The 19299-nt window shown below is 45.9% G+C and overlaps 2 protein-coding genes across 4 annotated transcripts in view; both read right to left on the reverse strand.

Annotated features, from left to right (window-relative positions):
• Positions 1 to 1937: 1937 nt before the first annotated feature.
• On the reverse strand, positions 1938 to 5289 carry LOC142559976 (uncharacterized). Its single transcript, XM_075671699.1, has 4 exons — positions 5225 to 5289; positions 4916 to 5053; positions 4410 to 4435; positions 1938 to 2548 (listed from the first exon to the last, which is right to left on the reverse strand). Exons 1-4 carry the CDS (start codon positions 5287 to 5289, stop codon positions 1938 to 1940), a joined length of 840 nt encoding a protein of 279 aa, XP_075527814.1.
• Positions 5290 to 7771: 2482 nt separating this feature from the next.
• LOC142560223 (neprilysin-1-like) overlaps positions 7772 to 19299 on the reverse strand; it is a 53278-nt gene continuing 41750 nt past the window's right edge. For all 3 annotated transcript variants that reach the window (XM_075672170.1, XM_075672171.1, XM_075672172.1), the window contains 6 exons: positions 16544 to 16611; positions 13251 to 13381; positions 12831 to 12896; positions 11987 to 12088; positions 9440 to 9516; positions 7772 to 7921 (listed from right to left, as the gene is read on the reverse strand). In XM_075672170.1, the coding sequence (XP_075528285.1) occupies positions 7810 to 7921; positions 9440 to 9516; positions 11987 to 12088; positions 12831 to 12896; positions 13251 to 13381; positions 16544 to 16611 (556 nt within the window). In that variant the 3' untranslated portion in view covers positions 7772 to 7809. The remainder of the gene's footprint in view (positions 7922 to 9439; positions 9517 to 11986; positions 12089 to 12830; positions 12897 to 13250; positions 13382 to 16543; positions 16612 to 19299) is intronic.

Genomic DNA, 19299 nt, shown 5'->3' on the forward strand with positions numbered 1-19299 from the left:
AAAGAGAAGTGGACCCAGGACTGACCCTTGAGGAACACCTGCTGGTACGTTAGAAAACCGAGAATTGCAGTTATTAGTGTTTACAAACTGCGTCCTGTTAGAAAGAAAGTTTTTTTATCCACTCGAGTACATTTGCGTCCAAGTTAAGTTGAGACAGCTTAAGCAGAAGTAAATCATGGGTCACAGAGTCAAAGGCTTTGGCAAAATCAAGAAATACGCAGTCAATGTCGGTACCTAGATCAGAAATTCCAAAGAGATCGTTAGTAAATGTTAAGAGCTGTGTTTCACAGGAAAAGAACTTACGGAAACCATGTTGACAGGGGTTGAAAAAGGAGTTTGATTCTAAAAACTCAGCCAAATGTGAATATATTATATGCTCAAGAATTTTACATGAAATGCTTGTTAGTGAGATAGGCCTGTAATTGCTGGGTAAGTGTGTGTCACCTGATTTATGAACTGGAATCACCTTTCCCACGCAGCAGTCGTGTGGAAGAACAGACTGCTGTAATGACTGAGTGAAAATGTGCGACAAAATAACAGCAGAAAATACATTAGTACACTTCAAAATTTTTGAGTTCAGACAGTCTGGGCCGGCAGAGGAGGACGTTTTTTGATTGTTAATTAGGCAGCTAACACCAACCCAGTCAGAGATTGGATCCATGGGCGAAAAACCAGAATTGGATACAAGCGGTAATCCACGTGGCATTGTGGTAACATGTGAAGAGAACACATCATTAAATACATTACAGCATTCTTCAGGAGCAACAGGTTGATCATTTGGGTATGTTAATTGGATTATTTTGCTTGGAGTACCGCTAACTATGGTCCAGAATTTACGAGGATTAGTTTGCAAGATGGACGGAAGGGTGACAATAAAAATGCTGTTTCGCACTAGCGGCGGCTGTGTTGTAGTCACTTTCAGTGAGGTAGTAGGCGGACCAAGCAACGTCACTGCATGAAGCTTTTGCGCGACGAAACGACCGCTTTTTTTTTTTGTTACGTAGTCGCTTCAAAAAGGGGTTGAACCAAGGGGACCGTGGCTTGCAAGCGACTGTTCTTTGCGGCACGAAACGTTCGATTAACGACAACAATTTATTTTTGAAAATGCACCAGTTTTCTTCAACACAGCGCTGATCGCAATTAGCGATGTAAGAAGCTGCGAAATTTTCCATTTCAGCGGTAATGGAAGCCAAGTCGGCTTTGCTGTAATCGCGGATCACTTTCGCAGTTTTCTTAACAGGAGCCCGTGTGTTGATATGAAAAGTGAGTGCAAGGTGATCACTTAAGCCTTTTATGTAAATAATTGGGGAAACTGTGTCAGGGTTCGTAGTGAGAATCGGATCTAGTATGTTAGATGAAGAGGCAGACACGCGCGTTGGTTTCAGTACAAGCTGGGTTAAGTGGAAATCCAAACAAGTGTTTATAAACTGGGTACTCTGAGAAGACTGGGACGTTGCCGTGTCGTTACGCCAAATGATATCGGGAAAGTTGAAGTCACCAAGAAGAAAAAGGGGAGCGTTAGGGTATCTGACAATTTGTTCAATGCGTCGTGAAGGTCATCGCAAAACGATGTCGAAGCAGTAGGAGGGCGATAGCATGTGCAAAATATAACATCTCTGTTGTCGAGTACAACGCGCACGCAAACAAGTTCAAGTGGTGTTTCTATGGAAACTGAGCTTGAAGTGAGCGTTTCAGTAACTGCAATCAAGACACCTCCACCTGATCGCACACCACGATCGCAGCGATAACATGAATACAGTTTTTCACAATAAAAAATTTCGCTATTTTTTGTCCGAGCAGAGAGCCATGTTTCAGTGAGACATACTATGTCAGCAGCGCATGAATCAATCAGTGAGGACACCGCAGCACGTTTATTTAGTAGACTTCGCACGTTAGTGAAAAAAACATATGGTGTTATTAGATTGCGCATGTGCTAGCTATGTCGAACCATTTCCTTCGATAGCTTGACGCGACCGAACAGAAGAGCGTGCTGCACGTGGCATGTTGACTTCGCATACATTGTCAGTGGTAGAACAGTAAACGTAGCACTTCTTGTTCAAAAATAACTTATTTAGCCGTATTGAGTATGTCTGTCCGGATGCCTTAGCAAAATCTAGCAGCTTTTTCCTAGACTGGCGCGTTGCTCGGCAGAAATCTTCGCCCACAGATACCCCGGTGGATTTCAGATTAGATTTTAGTGCCAGAATTTTATCCTTTAGTTTTGAGCAAGAAAAGTTCATTATAATCGGGCGAGTCTTATTAGCAGTATACGAGCCAAGTCGGTGGGCTCTACATACCATATTCTCGGGGACCTCAAACTTAACATGATGAGATAAAAATTCACACACCAATTTTTCGGACTGCGCCCATGTTTCTGACGGGGTGTCAGAAATACCATAAAATATTAAGTTATCCCGGCGGGAGCGATCTTCTAGATCATCGAGACGTGTCAGGAGGGAGGCATTTTCAGTTTTAACGGCGTGAGCTACAACTGCAGGTATGTCAGCTGACGATGGGTTAAGCTCAAGTGATTCAACAAGCGATTCAACTGTCGTTAATATAGTGGTTAAATCGGACACTTGATTAGTTAATTGAGCTTGCTTTTCCTTTAATTCGGCATCCTTTAATTTAATCCTTTTCCTTTAATTCGGAATCTATTTTTGCTGAAAGGGCAGAAATGGCTGCAAGAAGTTCTTTGTACTGCGCGTCAGTTGCAGGTCCCGGATTAAGTTCAACCTCACCAGATAGGATGAGTAGCCTTGCAACAAACGCACATTCACACAGTGAGGCAAAAAATACACTTGGGCACGGGAAAAGCAGCAGACAGACATTACTCGCACGTTTAGAGTAAAGAGACGGAGCTTCACAGACCTGCATGAAGAAGCAAAAAGGGTTTAGCGGCGACTGCATGGTTGCCGCTATCCCGTGCCCACTGAAAGTGGCCGCAAGGTCGATTCAAATAGGTCGCGAAGCTTCGGGCGAAAAGCGGTTCAGTACAGATTGTCACCGACATCAGCATGGGGGGTTATGGGAGCAGCGATTGAAGCGCGACTATGTTTGGAGGGAACAAACATTGGGAAAGAAAAACTCGTTTTTTAATTCAAATGAGACACAGTTAGATTCATTCAACGGAAATAAAATTCCTAGTCAATTTTACATATTCGTGACGAGTTAAGAAAATACAAGTTTAATTTTATTATTATTAATAAATGCATTTCTTTTCAGCGCCCATCGCTACAGGGGGCGTTGACGCCACTATCACTCGCAATGCAATGCACGTCTTGAAATGGGCAGAAAGGCGCACTCGTATCACCTGTTGAAATACGCCCCCCTCACAGTTTGTGCTTTCTTGCTTGTCGAAGTTTGTCTGAATTTGGTGACGCGAGTAGCTTGATTGCTTCTTAATCTGCTCAGTCAAAAGTAGTGAGTTACAACCGCCAGGTAATTGTGTAGTTGTTTTCGTGCGACTGCGCTGGCCGAGGGGCTTGGCATCGAACAATAGGATCAGCACTCTACAACTAAAGATTTCGTCGGCCTCCAAAGAAAGTGTGTTCTGTGCAGGGATGCGATTTCGACAACCGTACGGCTGGCCTTTTCCTGCATCGCTTTCCACGCTGCAAGCTCGAAACGCCCATCAAGTCGAATGGCGGGGCATTTGAATATATAGCTCCAAAAGAAGAACAACAAAACAAATTTCGCGCCTTCAAAAACAAAATGACTTCACTTCTGCTTTTAACGGACATGGCGTCACATTATTTTTTCTTCCGCCGGAAGTGTTCCCACCACAAACAGATGGCGCTAAGACCCATGCACCGCCGATGGATCGCCATGTTTTGAACGTATGGGCTCCTATGGAAGCTTCGCTACCATGTATATTTACCTCGGTGGCCGGACGAAGGCAGCTGCTTAAGTAGAGCCAGAAGGGAGATGTCGCTCCTGGCGGCTGTGAATCCGTGTGCAAAGGTATGAAGATGGCGCCCTGGATTACTTGCTGGCACCAAAGATCTTGACTTGCGTCAGATAGCAGGACTGGCAACGGTGTCGGTGAGTCATTATAGATGAGCACTGGTGAAACCGCGCATGCGCAGGTCGAGGTATACAGCCATACTCCAAGGAGCACGATGAACTGCATGAAGAAGCAAAAAGGGTTTAGCGGCGACTGCATGGTGGCCGCTATCCCGTGCCCACTGAAAGTGGCCGGACGAAGGCAGCTGCTTAAGTAGAGCCAGAAGGGAGGTGTCGCTCCTGGCGGCTGTGAATCCGTGTGCAAAGGTATGAAGATGGCGCCCTGGATTACTTGCTGGCACCAAAGATCTTGACTTGCGTCAGATAGCAGGACTGGCAACGGTGTCGGTGAGTCATTATAGATGAGCACTGGTGAAACCGCACATGCGCAGGTCGAGGGATACAGCCATACTCCAAGGAGCACGATGAACTGCATGAAGAAGCAAAAAGGGTTTAGCGGTGACTGCATGGTTGCCGCTATCCCGTGCCCACTGAAAGTGGCCGGACGAAGGCAGCTGCTTAAGTAGAGCCAGAAGGGAGGTGTCGCTCCTGGCGGCTGTGAATCCGTGTGCAAAGGTATGAAGATGGCGCCCTGGATTACTTGCTGGCACCAAAGATCTTGACTTGCGTCAGATAGCAGGACTGGCAACGGTGTCGGTGAGTCATTATAGATGAGCACTGGTGAAACCGCGCATGCGCAGGTCGAGGGATACAGCCATACTCCAAGGAGCACGATGAACTGCATGAAGAAGCAAAAAGGGTTTAGCGGCGACTGCATGGTGGCCGCTATCCCGTGCCCACTGAAAGTGGCCGGACGAAGGCAGCTGCTTAAGTAGAGCCAGAAGGGAGGTGTCGCTCCTGGCGGCTGTGAATCCGTGTGCAAAGGTATGAAGATGGCGCCCTGGATTACTTGCTGGCACCAAAGATCTTGACTTGCGTCAGATAGCAGGACTGGCAACGGTGTCGGTGAGTCATTATAGATGAGCACTGGTGAAACCGCACATGCGCAGGTCGAGGGATACAGCCATACTCCAAGGAGCACGATGAACTGCATGAAGAAGCAAAAAGGGTTTAGCGGTGACTGCATGGTTGCCGCTATCCCGTGCCCACTGAAAGTGGCCGGACGAAGGCAGCTGCTTAAGTAGAGCCAGAAGGGAGGTGTCGCTCCTGGCGGCTGTGAATCCGTGTGCAAAGGTATGAAGATGGCGCCCTGGATTACTTGCTGGCACCAAAGATCTTGACTTGCGTCAGATAGCAGGACTGGCAACGGTGTCGGTGAGTCATTATAGATGAGCACTGGTGAAACCGCACATGCGCAGGTCGAGGGATACAGCCATACTCCAAGGAGCACGATGAACTGCATGAAGAAGCAAAAAGGGTTTAGCGGCGACTGCATGGTTGCCGCTATCCCGTGCCCACTCACTCCCGTGCCACTCAAGCATGCCAATCTCGTGCCCACTCAACTGTTAACATTTTTTTAACCACATGACATCGTTAAACACGTGACAATGCCGAGCTATGCTTTATAGTCATAACATTGCCTATAGAGGAAGAAGAGAAACATCGAGACAGTATCCCGTAGCGCAGTCGAGAATTACTGAAGTCAGCTGAGTAAGCGATCAAAATAACGTACAGCGCGAAGGACGAAAACAGCGATAGACGACATACACAGCGCTGAAACGACATAGACAGCGCTGTGTATGTCGTCTATCGCTGTCCTTGTCCTTCGCGCTGTACATTTTGATAATGAATTACCAACTAGCCCAAGCAACCCCCCTAGTTCACTTCATTTCTAATACAATGGGCCCTTTCCCTTCGTCTTTCCCCTGTTCCTCAGCAAGTCCTCAGCGCTGTTTATGTCGTCTATCGATGTCCTTCTCCTTCGCGCTGTACGTTATTTTGATCATGAATTATCAACTCGCCCAAGCAACCACCCTGAGTAAGCGACCTTGGCAGTGTAGCTTTTAATGTCTCCCAGCACTGCACTCAGCGCGCACTTTTGCGACAACAGAAAGGGCGTGGTGGCAATGCGCAGCTACTGTATCCGCATGCTATAACAAGAAATATAAATGTATATGTTTCAAGAAGTGACCAAAGTTGCAAAACCATACCGCGAAAAAAAAATGTCCGCAGAGTGCTCGGCAATACACTTGAGCGAGCGCTTATTGGTTAAAACTCTCCCGCAATTAAACATTTCCACCCAAATCCGCTGAGCGCAGCCGAGACTCGGATGTTCGCTTATTCAATTCTCCATGCAGGACCTGCAATTATTTTTAATCAATAAATAAATAAGTAAATTCTGGCGTTATCACGTCATACTCATACCTGTGAAGTTATGAGTGAGAGAGAGACAGAGGAGAGGGGAAAGGCAGGGAGGTTACCCAGAGGGGAAGATCCGGTTTGCTACCCTACGCTGGAGGGAAATGGGAGGGAGAGGTAAAGTGATAACAAAGTAGAGAGAGAGAAAGAAAGGAGCACAGACATACAATGACAGTCGGTCACTGTCCCCGCATACTGTCACCGCACAGCACAGTAGCACTTGCACCACTACAAACATCTGTTCAGGCTACAGTGGTTTGTCCAATTCTGTCGCCTCTAAAAACTGCAACAGTGCCCTCGTCGCCCTCTGCTGCGATGGCTTGTGATGGCGGCATTTTAAAATAAGTGCCTATGTTAGAGGTCTTCGGTCAAAGTGCACTATCGCGATTGCGAGCGATCGTCTCTGTAAATTATAGCGAGGACAGTCACAGGGAAGGTGTTGAAGAGTCTCCTCGTTACCATAGTCATCACAGGAGGCGTCGTCTGCCCATCTGATTCGGAAAGCAAAAGAATTGGTGAAGGCCACCCCTAGCCATATTCGACAAAGCAGGGTAGCTTCGCGACGGCAGAGTCGAGGTGGAATGCAAAGGCGTAGACAGGAGTCTAGGTTGTGCAGCACGTTGTTTCGAAAACTTCCTGCATTCCACAAGAAGAACATGATATCACGGCTGAGCATGCGAAGTTTTGTAGCGGCATCTGTCCTTGATTGTGGTATCGGCTCCTCTTCGTCCCCTTGAAGAGCCGACCGAGCAGCGTTATGGGCATGTTCGTTCCCTGTGACACCGCAGTGACTTGGAAGCCGCTGAAATATCACGTGGTGTCCTTTCTCAGTCAAGGTATGGCTCAGTTCTGTAATCTCGAATGCCAGTTGTTCGTGTGGTCCACGACGCAGGGCTGATAGCAAAGACTGCAGTGCTGCCTTTGAGTCACTAAATATTCACCATCTTCGAGGTTGTTCTTGGCTGACGAGACGAAGTGCAGTGCGAAGAGCTGCAAGTTCCGCAGCCATCGGTGTCGTTGGGTGACATGTCTTGAAACTGATAGTGGTGGCTTTCGCTGGGAAAACCACGGCTCCAAAGTTATGAGTGAAAGAAACTAAAGTGGCTCTGGGTAACTCACACAAACCGTTTAGATTTTCAGCTTAGCCATTCGGGCGATTGCCCCGGCTCGTATATATTCTGTTGCCAGTCAGCAGGTGCCTGTCTGAGATCATCTATGCGGGCACCGTATTGCTTTGCACACGGCATGACACACGGCGCGGCCAACAGTTTTACAGTTGCCACGCTTGTGGGATACATCTCGCGTATGCTGTTTAGCGGTGTTCTTGAGAGTTTTAAGAATATGTGAAAACTTCACATCGATAAATCTACCGTTAGCATATTGCGCTTGAAAGGAAGAGATTAAACGACGCCGAGATGCGAATGTGCGTCACATACAGTTGCTTGTACAGAACGTGATAAAAGGTAACTTTATTATCGTGCTAATTCACCACAGCACGCAAGACTCGTTGCTTTTGGCCTTGAACGACATCTTCCTTGTTTCATTGCAACGAAATACCGAAGTAAACGATTTCATGTTCTTCAAAGAGACGTTTATCCTGCAAAAGGAAAAAAATATCTGGACTGAAGACACGAAGCCATGTCATAAAATCAAATCCGAAGACATCGCGATTGCTTTACTAATATTATTGTCGCTTAGTGGGCACGAGGAATTTGACATTGATTCGTACTGCCGGATGTTCTTCAAGCGAGAATAACTAGTATTCGTGACATGTCACTGAGACTTCTTGCTTCATCTGGAAAACGTGGTGCTGAATGTAATGATCAAAAGCGGCAACACTGTGACAGCCAATGATTGTAAAACAGCTTTAAAGTTAGGTTTGGGACTCCTGCCTAACTGAGACTTGTTACAAAGAGTACCGCAAAGAGGCAAGTAATTGACTCCCAGGTATATGATCAAGTACGTGAATTCAGAATATCGGCATGTTAAAGCTACCCAGCTGTTTATAATGGCGTACCACATGTACGGTCTACATATGCCTCTTGTACGCCAATAGTCTGTCGTCATTTCTTTAAATTCTGGGGTTTTACGTGTCGAGAGCAGGATCTGATTATGAGGCACGTGGTAGTGAGGAACCCAGACTTAACTGAATGAGTTTGGACTGCTAAGATTTTCTTTTAAAGCTATATCAGTGTTTGTTTTGCGATAACAGGTTGATCATATGAAGAAGAATTAAGGTCGAAGTTTCATTTTCTTATTAGTGTTTTATTTTGCGCCCGAATTCCCGCTCTGGTATGTCAGTCTGACATTGCGGGTTCCACATTATATTTTTTTTATTTCTATATCGCCCACATTGGCTGAGCGAAATTTTCCGAAACATGCTATGTTCAGTCCTTGGCTCCTTTATAAGACAATGTAGATGATTAATTAACTAGGCCCTAACAGACGCGGTACAAATCCATGACGTTATGGCATGCCTGTTGAAGAACATCGAGGTGGTGTCGTCACCTCACATGTCCTTTGTTTTTCGCATCTTCTCGGTTTTACCAAACCACCTCGTGGTAACAGTTATTTCACAGATTTTATAGATGATTAATTTACTTGTGCAGGTAAAATGATTTCCTCTGTAGTTTGAGACTCGTTAATTATTTAGTTCGCTCATCGTATCATTTCTATTTTTAAGGCGTCTCAGAATGACTGTTCAAGGAAAAATTTCCGCATTGTACTCGCTTTCACTTATTTATCACAGCTACAGATTTCTCAATTCGTACCTCCAGCCCATTTCTGAAATTCCCCTGATTCTTGGACCCTCCCTTCGGGTGGGCAGGTGCCAGTACATTTAGGGCCGGCATCATATTCGTCAGTTTGCCGGGTTTTGTGCCCGAGACACGTACACTGATATTCCAAAAAAAAAAAAATCGACGGTGACGCTAAACTGCAATAGCTTCACCATTTTTCAGAGTGATGTTTTTTTTTTTTGGATTGCGAGCAGAGTGAACGTTACACATGCATTAACAAAAAGATGTCCAGGACTGCACCTTTCTATTCCAAACCAACTCAGTGAGAGCACATTTACTTAAACAGTACGAAAAAATGGAGCAAGAATAAAAGTCACCTTTCTCGGCGAGGGCTGTGGGGGTCGTATTCTATTTGCAGACGCAGAGCCCCGGCACGTGAGCTGCCACACCACACCTGCGAGACGAACATAGCGTTTGTTGTTTTATTGAAAAGCTGCTACAAATTTGGTTTTGATGCGAATAGCATTCTTCGCATTGTCTGCGACGATATCGTCTTTCCGGCTACCTAACTATCTGACCTAAAGTACGTGGCCAATTCCTAAGATGGCACATCTTAAAATATGGGCCAACCCTGAACGTATAGCCTATATTCTAAAAAAACGTAATATTATCCCGCAGATAGTGCAGTCTAAACAAAATTTGCCTAAGCTCGTATAAGGTGCTCTTCAATGAAAAAAAAAATCTGTTGCTGAGGTAATCGTGCCCACGTCCAAATGGTCACTGAGGCACGGCTAGCCGGCGCTTTGCGCACTGCGCCACAAATGCCCGCAGGGTGAGAGGGATTATTTCGTAATATTCGAACACACCATAGTAGTACTCATATTGGAGGCCACGTCATGACATGGCGGGTGTGGTCCATTCAGTGTACAATAAATTAATTTTCGCCTCGAAAGATTGCTATTTCGCATACTCGTGTAGTCGTCGTAGATTAGTTCTTCTAGAAATTTTGTTTCTAAAGGACAGCGTCTGCATCCTAACAGTACTCGTTTGCGTCATAGAAGAAAGACGTTTGTTCACCTGATCTTTTCTGGTAGGTGCTTCACATTTAGCTGCACATAAGCAACGATCGAAAGCGCATGGCCGCGGCAAAACAATGAAAAACTGTAATGCCCCCGCTTTATGAGGCAGCAATCGAGTTCAGCGGGCTTACGGATGTGTTTTAGTGTTACCGCTTTTCAGCATCATAATCACCCTCTTTTATGTACACTGCAGGACGAAGGCCTCTCCCTGCGATCTCCAGTTACCTCACTTCGCTTCAAGTATCTCCTGCAATTGGTTTTACAAAAATAATAGTAAGGGCACGATAAGAAATCTCTGTGCTACACTTTTCAGCGACAAAAACCAGAATATAGCATTTAACCATTGCAATAAATTTAAAGGGGACTACCGCGGAAGACGCGATGGTGCGGTTGCGCTATACATAAGTTGTACGAGACAGTCGAGGCACGCGAACAAGCATTGCCTGCTTCTGAATGGGCGCAGGACAGGTGCAAATTCCGAGCAACCACCGTGATCGGCCCACGCAAAAGACCGCGCTTCTACCAGAATGCTCGCCTTTGCGCGTAGCCTTCGCCGCCAGCGTTTTCCGATGAACATTGCGGTTACATAAGCTCTAGTTGCCGGGAAGTGTGCGACTCAGTCAGGGACCTTGGAATTCAATGGTGTTACACTCCCAGAGACGAAGCTGAAGCGTCCTCCAAGTTTTTATTTCTACAAATTCTATCGCATCATCACGACCTAGTATCACGCTTTCATCTCTTAATTTACACCTGGTATCCTCCGTTCTATGGCTCGATGCGTTGTCTCATCAATTCGTCCACTCACCCAATAGGTAGGCTCACCAAAGCACATGTGCTTCCGCTATTTGTGATCTCGCTGAACTTCGCTCACAGATTACGGGGACGGCCTAATTTCCCGAAGCACATGTTCTACGCCCTAAGAGTGCCTAGAGATGGATCGGCCACGCGAGGTACTTGGAAGCCACTCCTAATATAATTAGGGCGCATCTCTCATGACAGCATATGTACTATATAAACTCGACCTGCTCCTACTGAAGCGAGAAAATGTTCAGTGACATAAAAAGTGGTAGAGAGCAAGGAGGCGACAGCGTGCCCTTCCGCTGGTTCAAAACGCTTTTCTGCGGCCAAGAAACTGTCCTTCCATACTACGAGGTATGAAATAAAAGAGTGCGTAGATGGAATGCCAGCGTATCTGTTGTTTGCAGCGTCACGGCTGAGAATAGTAACTTTCAAAAATGAATCTCTCGCCGTAAAACAGCATAACGGTTTATAGGGGACATCGTACTGGACTATTCAGGAACAATTTTTGCCACCTTGGGTTCTCTAACATGGAACTAACAGTATGTACACGAGTGATTTTGGATTTCGTCCCCATTGAAGTATTGTCGCCGCGGCATCAAGTCGAACCTGTGACCTAATTCCCAGTGGCAGAACGCCTTCGCAACGGAGCTACCACGGCTGGGGAAGAGCGACTAAACTATTACCTCTAATTGCGCCAGTCACCTGCCGTGGTTGCTCAGTGGCTATGGTGTTAGGCTGCTGAGCACGAGGTCGCGGGATCACATCCCGGCCATGGCGGCCGCTTTTCGATGGGGGCGAAATGCGAAAACACCCGTGTACTTATATTTAGGTGCCCGTTAAAGAACACCAGGTGGTCGAAATTTCTGGAGTCCTCCTCTACGGCGTGCCTCATCATCAGAAAGTGGTTTTGGCACGTAAAGCCCCATAATTAAATTTTTCAATTGCGCCAGTCAATTTGTTTGTTTCTGCACTGTGGTTCCGTTATTTTTTCAGGCTCATGAATTTAGTTGCCTCGTTAACCAGAGGCGGAATAGGGAAGCTTACGAATGCAGTGGAAATGAAAAACAGGTGCTTCGCTGAGAACTCTTCCAGTCCCGGAAGGCGCACGTCTGGCGTATTGAAAGCCTTCAGTTGCTGGTCAAGCGTCTGAAAAAAAAAGGAAAAAGCATAGCCGCCTTCCATGGAAGTATCGTAAGCGTTTCCATCCTGTTCATCACCCCAAGCATGAAAGCCTCTCCCAAAAGTTTGCGGTTCCCGTAGTCCTTCGTCAAGCTAACTCATACTTCCTAATTTCCTTATCTCTTCATCGAACCTAATCATCTTTCACGGTAGACTGCTTTTCCTCACTTTCCGTGTCTTTCATTCCAATGCGGTGTAATTGTAACTTCGCTGTATTACCCAGGTAAATAATGCCGTAACTTTGTGACACGATATAATGATAAATTAGTTCATTAGCCATTGCAGTGTTTGCCTTCATATCTTAGTTGTGAACAGATGAAGCGTTTCTTGACCTAGGTAGCAATACAGTTCCTTCAGCACTCTCGTCCCATGGCGAGATAAGTAAACATTTCCGAAAGACCGTTAGTATTGTAAGAATGAAGAGTGATGGCACTTCGGATACCGCTGCAGCCAACGTTTGAACAGATGCATTTGTCTTCGTTAGCCGTTTGTAAAAGGTTCACCATCAATGCGCTCTTAGGCGCAGTTTTCCATGGGCTTTGTGGAAAGTAGCCGTGTGAGAAGCATACATCCCTTCACCTTTTTAGCGGCAGCAATGTTTCATAAAACCGACTTGTAACACGACAGTTTCCGACAATCGCACTTAATCTGACAGTTTGTACTTGTCGGTTCGTGTGATGTTTGTTTCTGGGACGAAAAAATTACGTACCCTGAATACCATTCGAAGCCCCCCGTTGTCCGCCATATTTTCACCCAATGTATTCACGCCGTTCAGCTGGAAGTGAACCATAAGTACACGTTTATAGGTTAGAAAAACAGTGTTAAAGAACTGATTCTATCGGTTTACACTGTGGCATTATGTGGCGGGTTTAGAATAAGCGTAAAAACGTTATCAGTAATAGCTTTCGACTCGCTATTCGTAGCAGAAAGATCATTCATTAGAGGTCCCAGTGCGAGAAATATTCCTGGAAACTTATTTCCCAAACTTCCACACAAAACCAACAGGCGTTCAGGAATTTAGCGAACCGAAACAGTCTTCTCGAGTATGTTGCTCAACAAAGTAGCGAGGCAATTATGCCCTTTAAGGTCATGCTAAGTTCACATGAATCTGTATTTAGTATATACCCACCGTTGTGTTAGCCAATTCGCTGAAGACGGAACTGTATTGCTTAATGAAGCATTTTGCTTTCTTGTCGAACATTTTCTGAGTAGAAGGGCTCCACCAGTTTCTCAACCGCCCATCCTCATCAAACTGTTTACCTGCAAAAACATATGAAAATTACAGTATAGGAAGCTATAATCTTGATGTTTAGAAATCCTCAACATAAGGTCTCCTAAAAAGCTGCGGAAGCTTTTGATGGATAAACATAAACATTTCATTAGGTTGCCCGCTGCATATGATAAAATAAGCTCAGTTGTATGCACCACCATTAGTTGTACATAATGTAATCACCCGCTTCCCTGAAGTTTCGCATTACTAGATTCCAGTGTGTTAGTTGGATCTGCGTAACATTTTATGCCAGTTCAAGTGTGACCTCCTAGAACCACTGGATGCACTATCGCTATACCAGCAATTATAATCCGGGTGCTCCAAAACTTCTCGCAGACTCAAATGGAGTTCGCATCTACGTAATACGATGCATTATGAACAGGGTAGATTCCAAGCAGCAATTATCGAGTGGTACTTATCCAGTTGCCCATAACAAGTGGCCTTCTGGGGCACATACTCGGTAGCATATATATATAGGGGCAGCTATCCAGTGGCATAAGCCCAGTCGCACATACACAACGGCACATACCCCCACATACCTAGTGGCACATGCCGAGTGCACATACCCAGCGGCCCCAGCGGCATAAAATTTTAGTGCCCAATGGGACAAGCATGGACCCACGAAAACAATGAGGTACCCAGAACACCCGCCCAACTGCTTGCTCAAAAAAATGTGGCTGCCCTCAAAAGAAAAAATTACCCACGATTATGATAATCCCTATATACAATGCGAAATTTCATCGCACCCTTTACGTGTTTTCATTTCGCGATATGGCTAGCCCGGACAATCTATCTCGATTAGCACTGCTGCACTAATCAGGATATCGCGAGAGGCAGCTCGTCCGTGACGCGCAGGCGCAATTCAAAGCAGCCGCTGCAGACCGACCTCCATTCATGCAGCGCTTTGTTTCCATTAATGGTATAGGTGACATCATCGGTGAACAGACAACGCGCGCTACTCTGTCACTATTTCGTAGCCATCGCACCCGCAGAGCAGTCTTGCGCGGTACTACGCATTTTTTCACACGCTTTCGCCATACCCTCCTCCTCCGCTTTCTTCCTTGCTGTGTCTTCGCTATCGCAGTCTTTCATCCCCTGCTGCGTTGCGCGTACGCTCTTTCATCCTTCGCTGTGCTCGTTTGCTTGGTTAGGAGGAACGCGAACGCAGACGCCTGCCGCACGAACGGGCGCCTCAGAGCTGCACTCTAAAATGCTACTCATTAAAGCATGTTTGCATCGCGTCGTCAGGCTCTGGTTGGTATGCGAAGGTGGAGCGAAGGTTTCGGGTAGTGCAGCCGGTTGTTTCGGAAACTTGGGTGTGTTCCACGTGGAGTACTTGATATCGCGTGCGAGTACTCGAAGCTTTCTAGCGGCATCTTACCTTGATTACGGTGTCAACTCCTATATGAGTCCTTAATGCGCTGACCAGAGTTATCGGCGTGCTCGTTACTTAAGGCACCGCATTAACTTTTAGACCGGTGAAATGTCATGTGGTGAACTTTCCCTGCCAAAGTATAGATTAGTAGTATAATCTTGAAAATAAGTTGTTTCTGTGGTTCGCTCCACAAGGCTCACAAATATACTTAAGTGGTGCCTTCGATTAGGTGAATACTGACCATCTTCGTGGTTCTTAGCAGAGGAGACGATGAACAGCGCAAATAGCTTCAACTTCCGCAGCCGTCGTTGTCGTAGTTCGGCACGTTTTGAAACTGGTGGTGGTGGATCTGGCAGGGAAAAATATGGTTCCGTACGTAAACTGGATAGTTCGTGAGTCATCAGTATAAGTATGTACATGCTCAGCATACCTCCCGAGCGATAGGAGCAAGGACAGTTGTTTGGAAGCAGGAGAGGCCAGCTCACATTTTTTTTATTTCTCTGGTACGATGAGGCGATCTGCACATCAAGCCAAACGAGGAGAAAACAGTGACTTAGTTGCGAGGTGAAGCCTTGTGGAAGGTTATGGTAACAGTTATGGATGGTATCCTAAAATCATGGCTGTGGACTTTCTGAAGGTAGTGTGGCAGATGTTTTAATCGACTCGGGTGAGCTGCCTAACGTGCACTCTCAGTACCACGACCACAATACACGTTTGTATTTGTTGGTCCCGGGCGAATGCAATAGGTGCCACAGCTGAAGCGCATTTTGGTAAACCAACACAATATCTGTGACCCCGATCTTGAATCGCCTGAAGAGCACGAGGATTTGTGCTGCGATTGTTGGTCAGTATGGGCAAGCTGTATTTCAGAAAGCCCAGAAAGATGGTTTTCTACAAATCCCACAGAGCTTGTATTTGCGTCGCCCAAATTGTTACTAAACTTGAACAACCGAGAAAATGCTGCCCGGTGCTGCCTCAACTATAGGTCACGCGCAGGCTCCATGATCGACTCTACAATAATCCTGCGAATAAATGGAAGAGTCTTGGGGTAGAAATTTAATTGACCGTTAATTAAGATGGCGTAAGGCGTCCTTGCTTTTCGAGTGAACGCCACTAGAGCACATTCGTCTGATGAAATTGCGGAGCCTTGGTTACGGAAGTACACTGCTGTCAGTGTAGCAGCTTTTTGGAGTCTTGAGTGTAACAATGTGTCATAACTGAAGCGCAAACAGGTATGTCACCTGCGTACTTTTATACCTTGGTTCCAGTTTCCAGACGTTCAACGATGCCAATGAGTGTGAGGCTGAATATGGCGCTCTTGGTTTTCCGCCTTTGGGAACACCCCGACCGGTATGATGTCGTGCGGTTAGGCGATCGACGGTACACCCAATAACCAATCTCATAAGCAGATAATTAGAAATCCATTGAATGACTCCACTCCGAAAGGCAATCATCTCAATGACATCGCGAATGGCCTCGTGAAATGCGTTTTTACGATGTCCTTTGCTTTTCGTGTCAGAATGGCTGGCACTACCTCCTGTGATAAGTATGATCGCGAGGAGACACTTGAATACAGTCCATGTGTATATACCATATAGAGTGTACAGAAATTATCCTTCACAATTAGAGCTAGCTTGTTCTATTGACACCCCGTTATCAAAGCAAAGTCCTTCATCCCATGTTCTCCATTGTCAGGTGGCAAACCAAATTTTCTGTTCTTGTTAGCCTTTCTGCATCTCACCTTTCTCGTGTCACTAGTGGACATCTCAAAACTTACCTAAGTCGTCAAAGCCATGAATCATTTCGTGCCCGATGACGGTGCCAATCGCTCCATAGTTAATAGACCTGCCAACAAATTTCGATTAACAATTACTCCAACAGACAAATGGAAGCGCGCTGACAGGAGCGATGTTGCTGTAATTAAATTTGAAAACATTATCTCAATACTGGAAGTTCTGGAGATGTGTTTCGTTTTTATCATGAACATAAACCAACTATCCCGGACTGAGCTAACGCTGCTGTTGTTGTTGTTGTAGCCTGTGGCACGTGTGGCTCCTACCCACGATGGGGGATTGGCCAAGAAATGGGTGGATTATAGCAAAATAATATAGAGCACAAATTTCCTAATATCTATGGGAATAGCATTGAATAGGGTTGAAATACCGGTTAAAATGTAATCAGGAAGGTGCTGTTGAATGAGTAATAATTGACCAAATGAGTAAATTAGACCAAATGATTACAACGGCTGCTATTCTTACTGACTCCCTTTCTGTATGCTCTTGCCTTACCGCTACTAATGAGTCACCCATGCTAAGCTCTTCCACTTACCAGTTCCTGCCCATGTGCAATGTATTCATTTGATTTGGGTGCCTGGTCATAAAGGTTTGTTTTTTAATGAAACTGCCGATTCACTGGCACATGCATCACTAGCGGGCCCTGTTCTTCCTATTCTACCAGTGACAGCACAGATCACGGCGGCAAGATTTCGGATGCGATCAATTAGATCAGCCTTAGCAAACCTGACTTTGCAACTTGCGAACACTTCATCTACTTCTTCTTCATCTACACGTAACTTGTGCAAAAATTTCAAAGAACATACAAATATCGTGTAGCTGAACAAAACCAAGGCAATATATTGGCCGTCGCTTGGAGCAAGTCAAACAATCTTTTGTATTCCACCTAATTACATAATCAGTTCCTATGATTCATTCACCTGTTCAAACATTATTCAGAGCAAAAGCCTCAATGAGAAAATTGTAAACCACCTTGCGAAATTCCCTACCAACTTTCTTCTGTTCAGTAGGTGCTATATAAATGTTTTTTTAAGCCCGAAAGAAAGTTGGCGAAAAGCAAGTAAGTGCGGCACGACTAGTAACGCAGCAAGAAAAGTCAAATACAAAAAATAGTCTCACTTATTCCTCACGATGGCAGACAACGTTACCTTGGTTGTGTCCAGCTGCGGGGCGCTTGCATATTTTAACATTTTTGCGCAATCTGCTTGGCCCACATGGCATAATTTTGCTCTCACTCTAAATGTGAACACCGATGGCGCGCCTTTCACGGTCGCACTCATAAATATTCACAAAGAATTCATGGCAGCAGATGGATTGCAGTTGCAAGATAGTGCAAGAGTGAGGACGGAGTGAGGACGGAGTACGTGCCGTATCGCATTTCGACGGAAGTACGTAGTAGCGCGGCGGAGGGCTCACTATTCTAACGAAAGAGCTCTTTAGAAGCGGCTCTAGGCGCTCAATACGGCATAGGATAGAACGGTAGCGTAAAATGTACGTAAAGTGCAAAAAAAGTGGCCGTCTAAACGCCGAAATCAATAAAAATAATGCGACCTTAACAATTGTGAGGTAGCAGGTAGCATTACAATTGGAAAAGCTGGTTAAGATTCTTCAGTGATGGCATCGAGGAAACGTGTGTGGCTGCAACGCTCCGGTCGAGGTTCGATTACCCATTGCAATGTATATAGAAGCATATGACATTTAAAAAAAGGAGATAAATATGAAAGCGCTTCCTCTCTTGCTTTGTCGGAAATATAAATAGCCCCTTTGCATGAAAAATTACCACGTTGCTGATTTTGCAGATGTATATGCGACTGCTGTACGCATGCCCATGCTGGAAAAGGTAGAATATGGCTGGAGAACTTCAAATAAACTTCCAGTTTACAATAAGCACTTGCGTTTGATGTTTGTTTCTTCGTATCGTTCTTTTATTCGCGCTGTTCAATCTCAGTTTTCAGTACATATGATTCGTCGTTTTTTAACAGCGGAGCTGTTCTAAGTCGACTCTTCGCTGTCCGTTGTCTGGTTTCACTCAGGGGGTGAGTTAACGACACAAACCCACTATGGGGGATATGCCATAGGTGGGGGAGGATAGGGGTTACGAGCAGGTGTATGGCCGGCGCGCGCCCTTTAGCCCCAAGCATCCCGCTCGGCGCGAGCGGCAGCGGCGGCTCGCACGAGAGTGGCAGCGCCGACGTCATCTAAATCCCGGTGACCGACAAGGACAAGCTCAAGCCGAAAGCCCATTGAGGCAAGCCAACCGCCACTTTCAAGAGAAGGCAAGTCAAGCGAAGCGCGAGCAGAGGCAAGCTTAACCCCCCACTTCGAGAGTCGGAGGCCGAGCAGAGACGTCGATGCAGAGAGATTCCACCCGCGGAGGGTGCCGATGAACGGTTCAAAAGGAAGAATTGCTCGACCGTGAGTGCGGCCACAGCTGCAAGATGTGTGGTAGACGGTGGTTTGATAGAAACTTTGCGCAACTGAAGAGTGTGTGCAATCCGGAAGCGTAGCTCGAATCTAGGAAAACGACGACAAACGAGACAAAACACTTTCATGAAAAACGCGCTATACAGGAGTTCAAACTTCAGAAAGTCATCACCAGCTCTGCTGTTTTGACAGATTACGCAGCGTGGAACTGGCTTTACGTTTTTTTTTTTTTCGTATCTTTCAATCTTTTGCACCAGTGTCTCACATGTGGCAAAAGGACTTTCGCCACTTATGTCGCAGAATGAAAAATGACAGC

This window comes from Dermacentor variabilis, chromosome 10, assembly GCF_050947875.1.
Source record: "Dermacentor variabilis isolate Ectoservices chromosome 10, ASM5094787v1, whole genome shotgun sequence".
Taxonomy (NCBI): Eukaryota; Metazoa; Arthropoda; class Arachnida; order Ixodida; family Ixodidae; genus Dermacentor; species Dermacentor variabilis.

Excerpts from the sequence above, each read along its gene's own strand:
- LOC142559976 (XM_075671699.1), bottom strand. The coding sequence starts at position 5,289 with ATGACTCACCGACACCGTTGCCAGTCCTGCTATCTGACGCAAGTCAAG. Across the intron at positions 5,054-5,224 it reads AAGATCTTTGGTGCCAGCAA|TTCATCGTGCTCCTTGGAGT; the intron begins GTAATCCAGGGC and ends TTCTTCATGCAG. Across the intron at positions 4,436-4,915 it reads AAGATCTTTGGTGCCAGCAA|TTCATCGTGCTCCTTGGAGT; the intron begins GTAATCCAGGGC and ends TTCTTCATGCAG.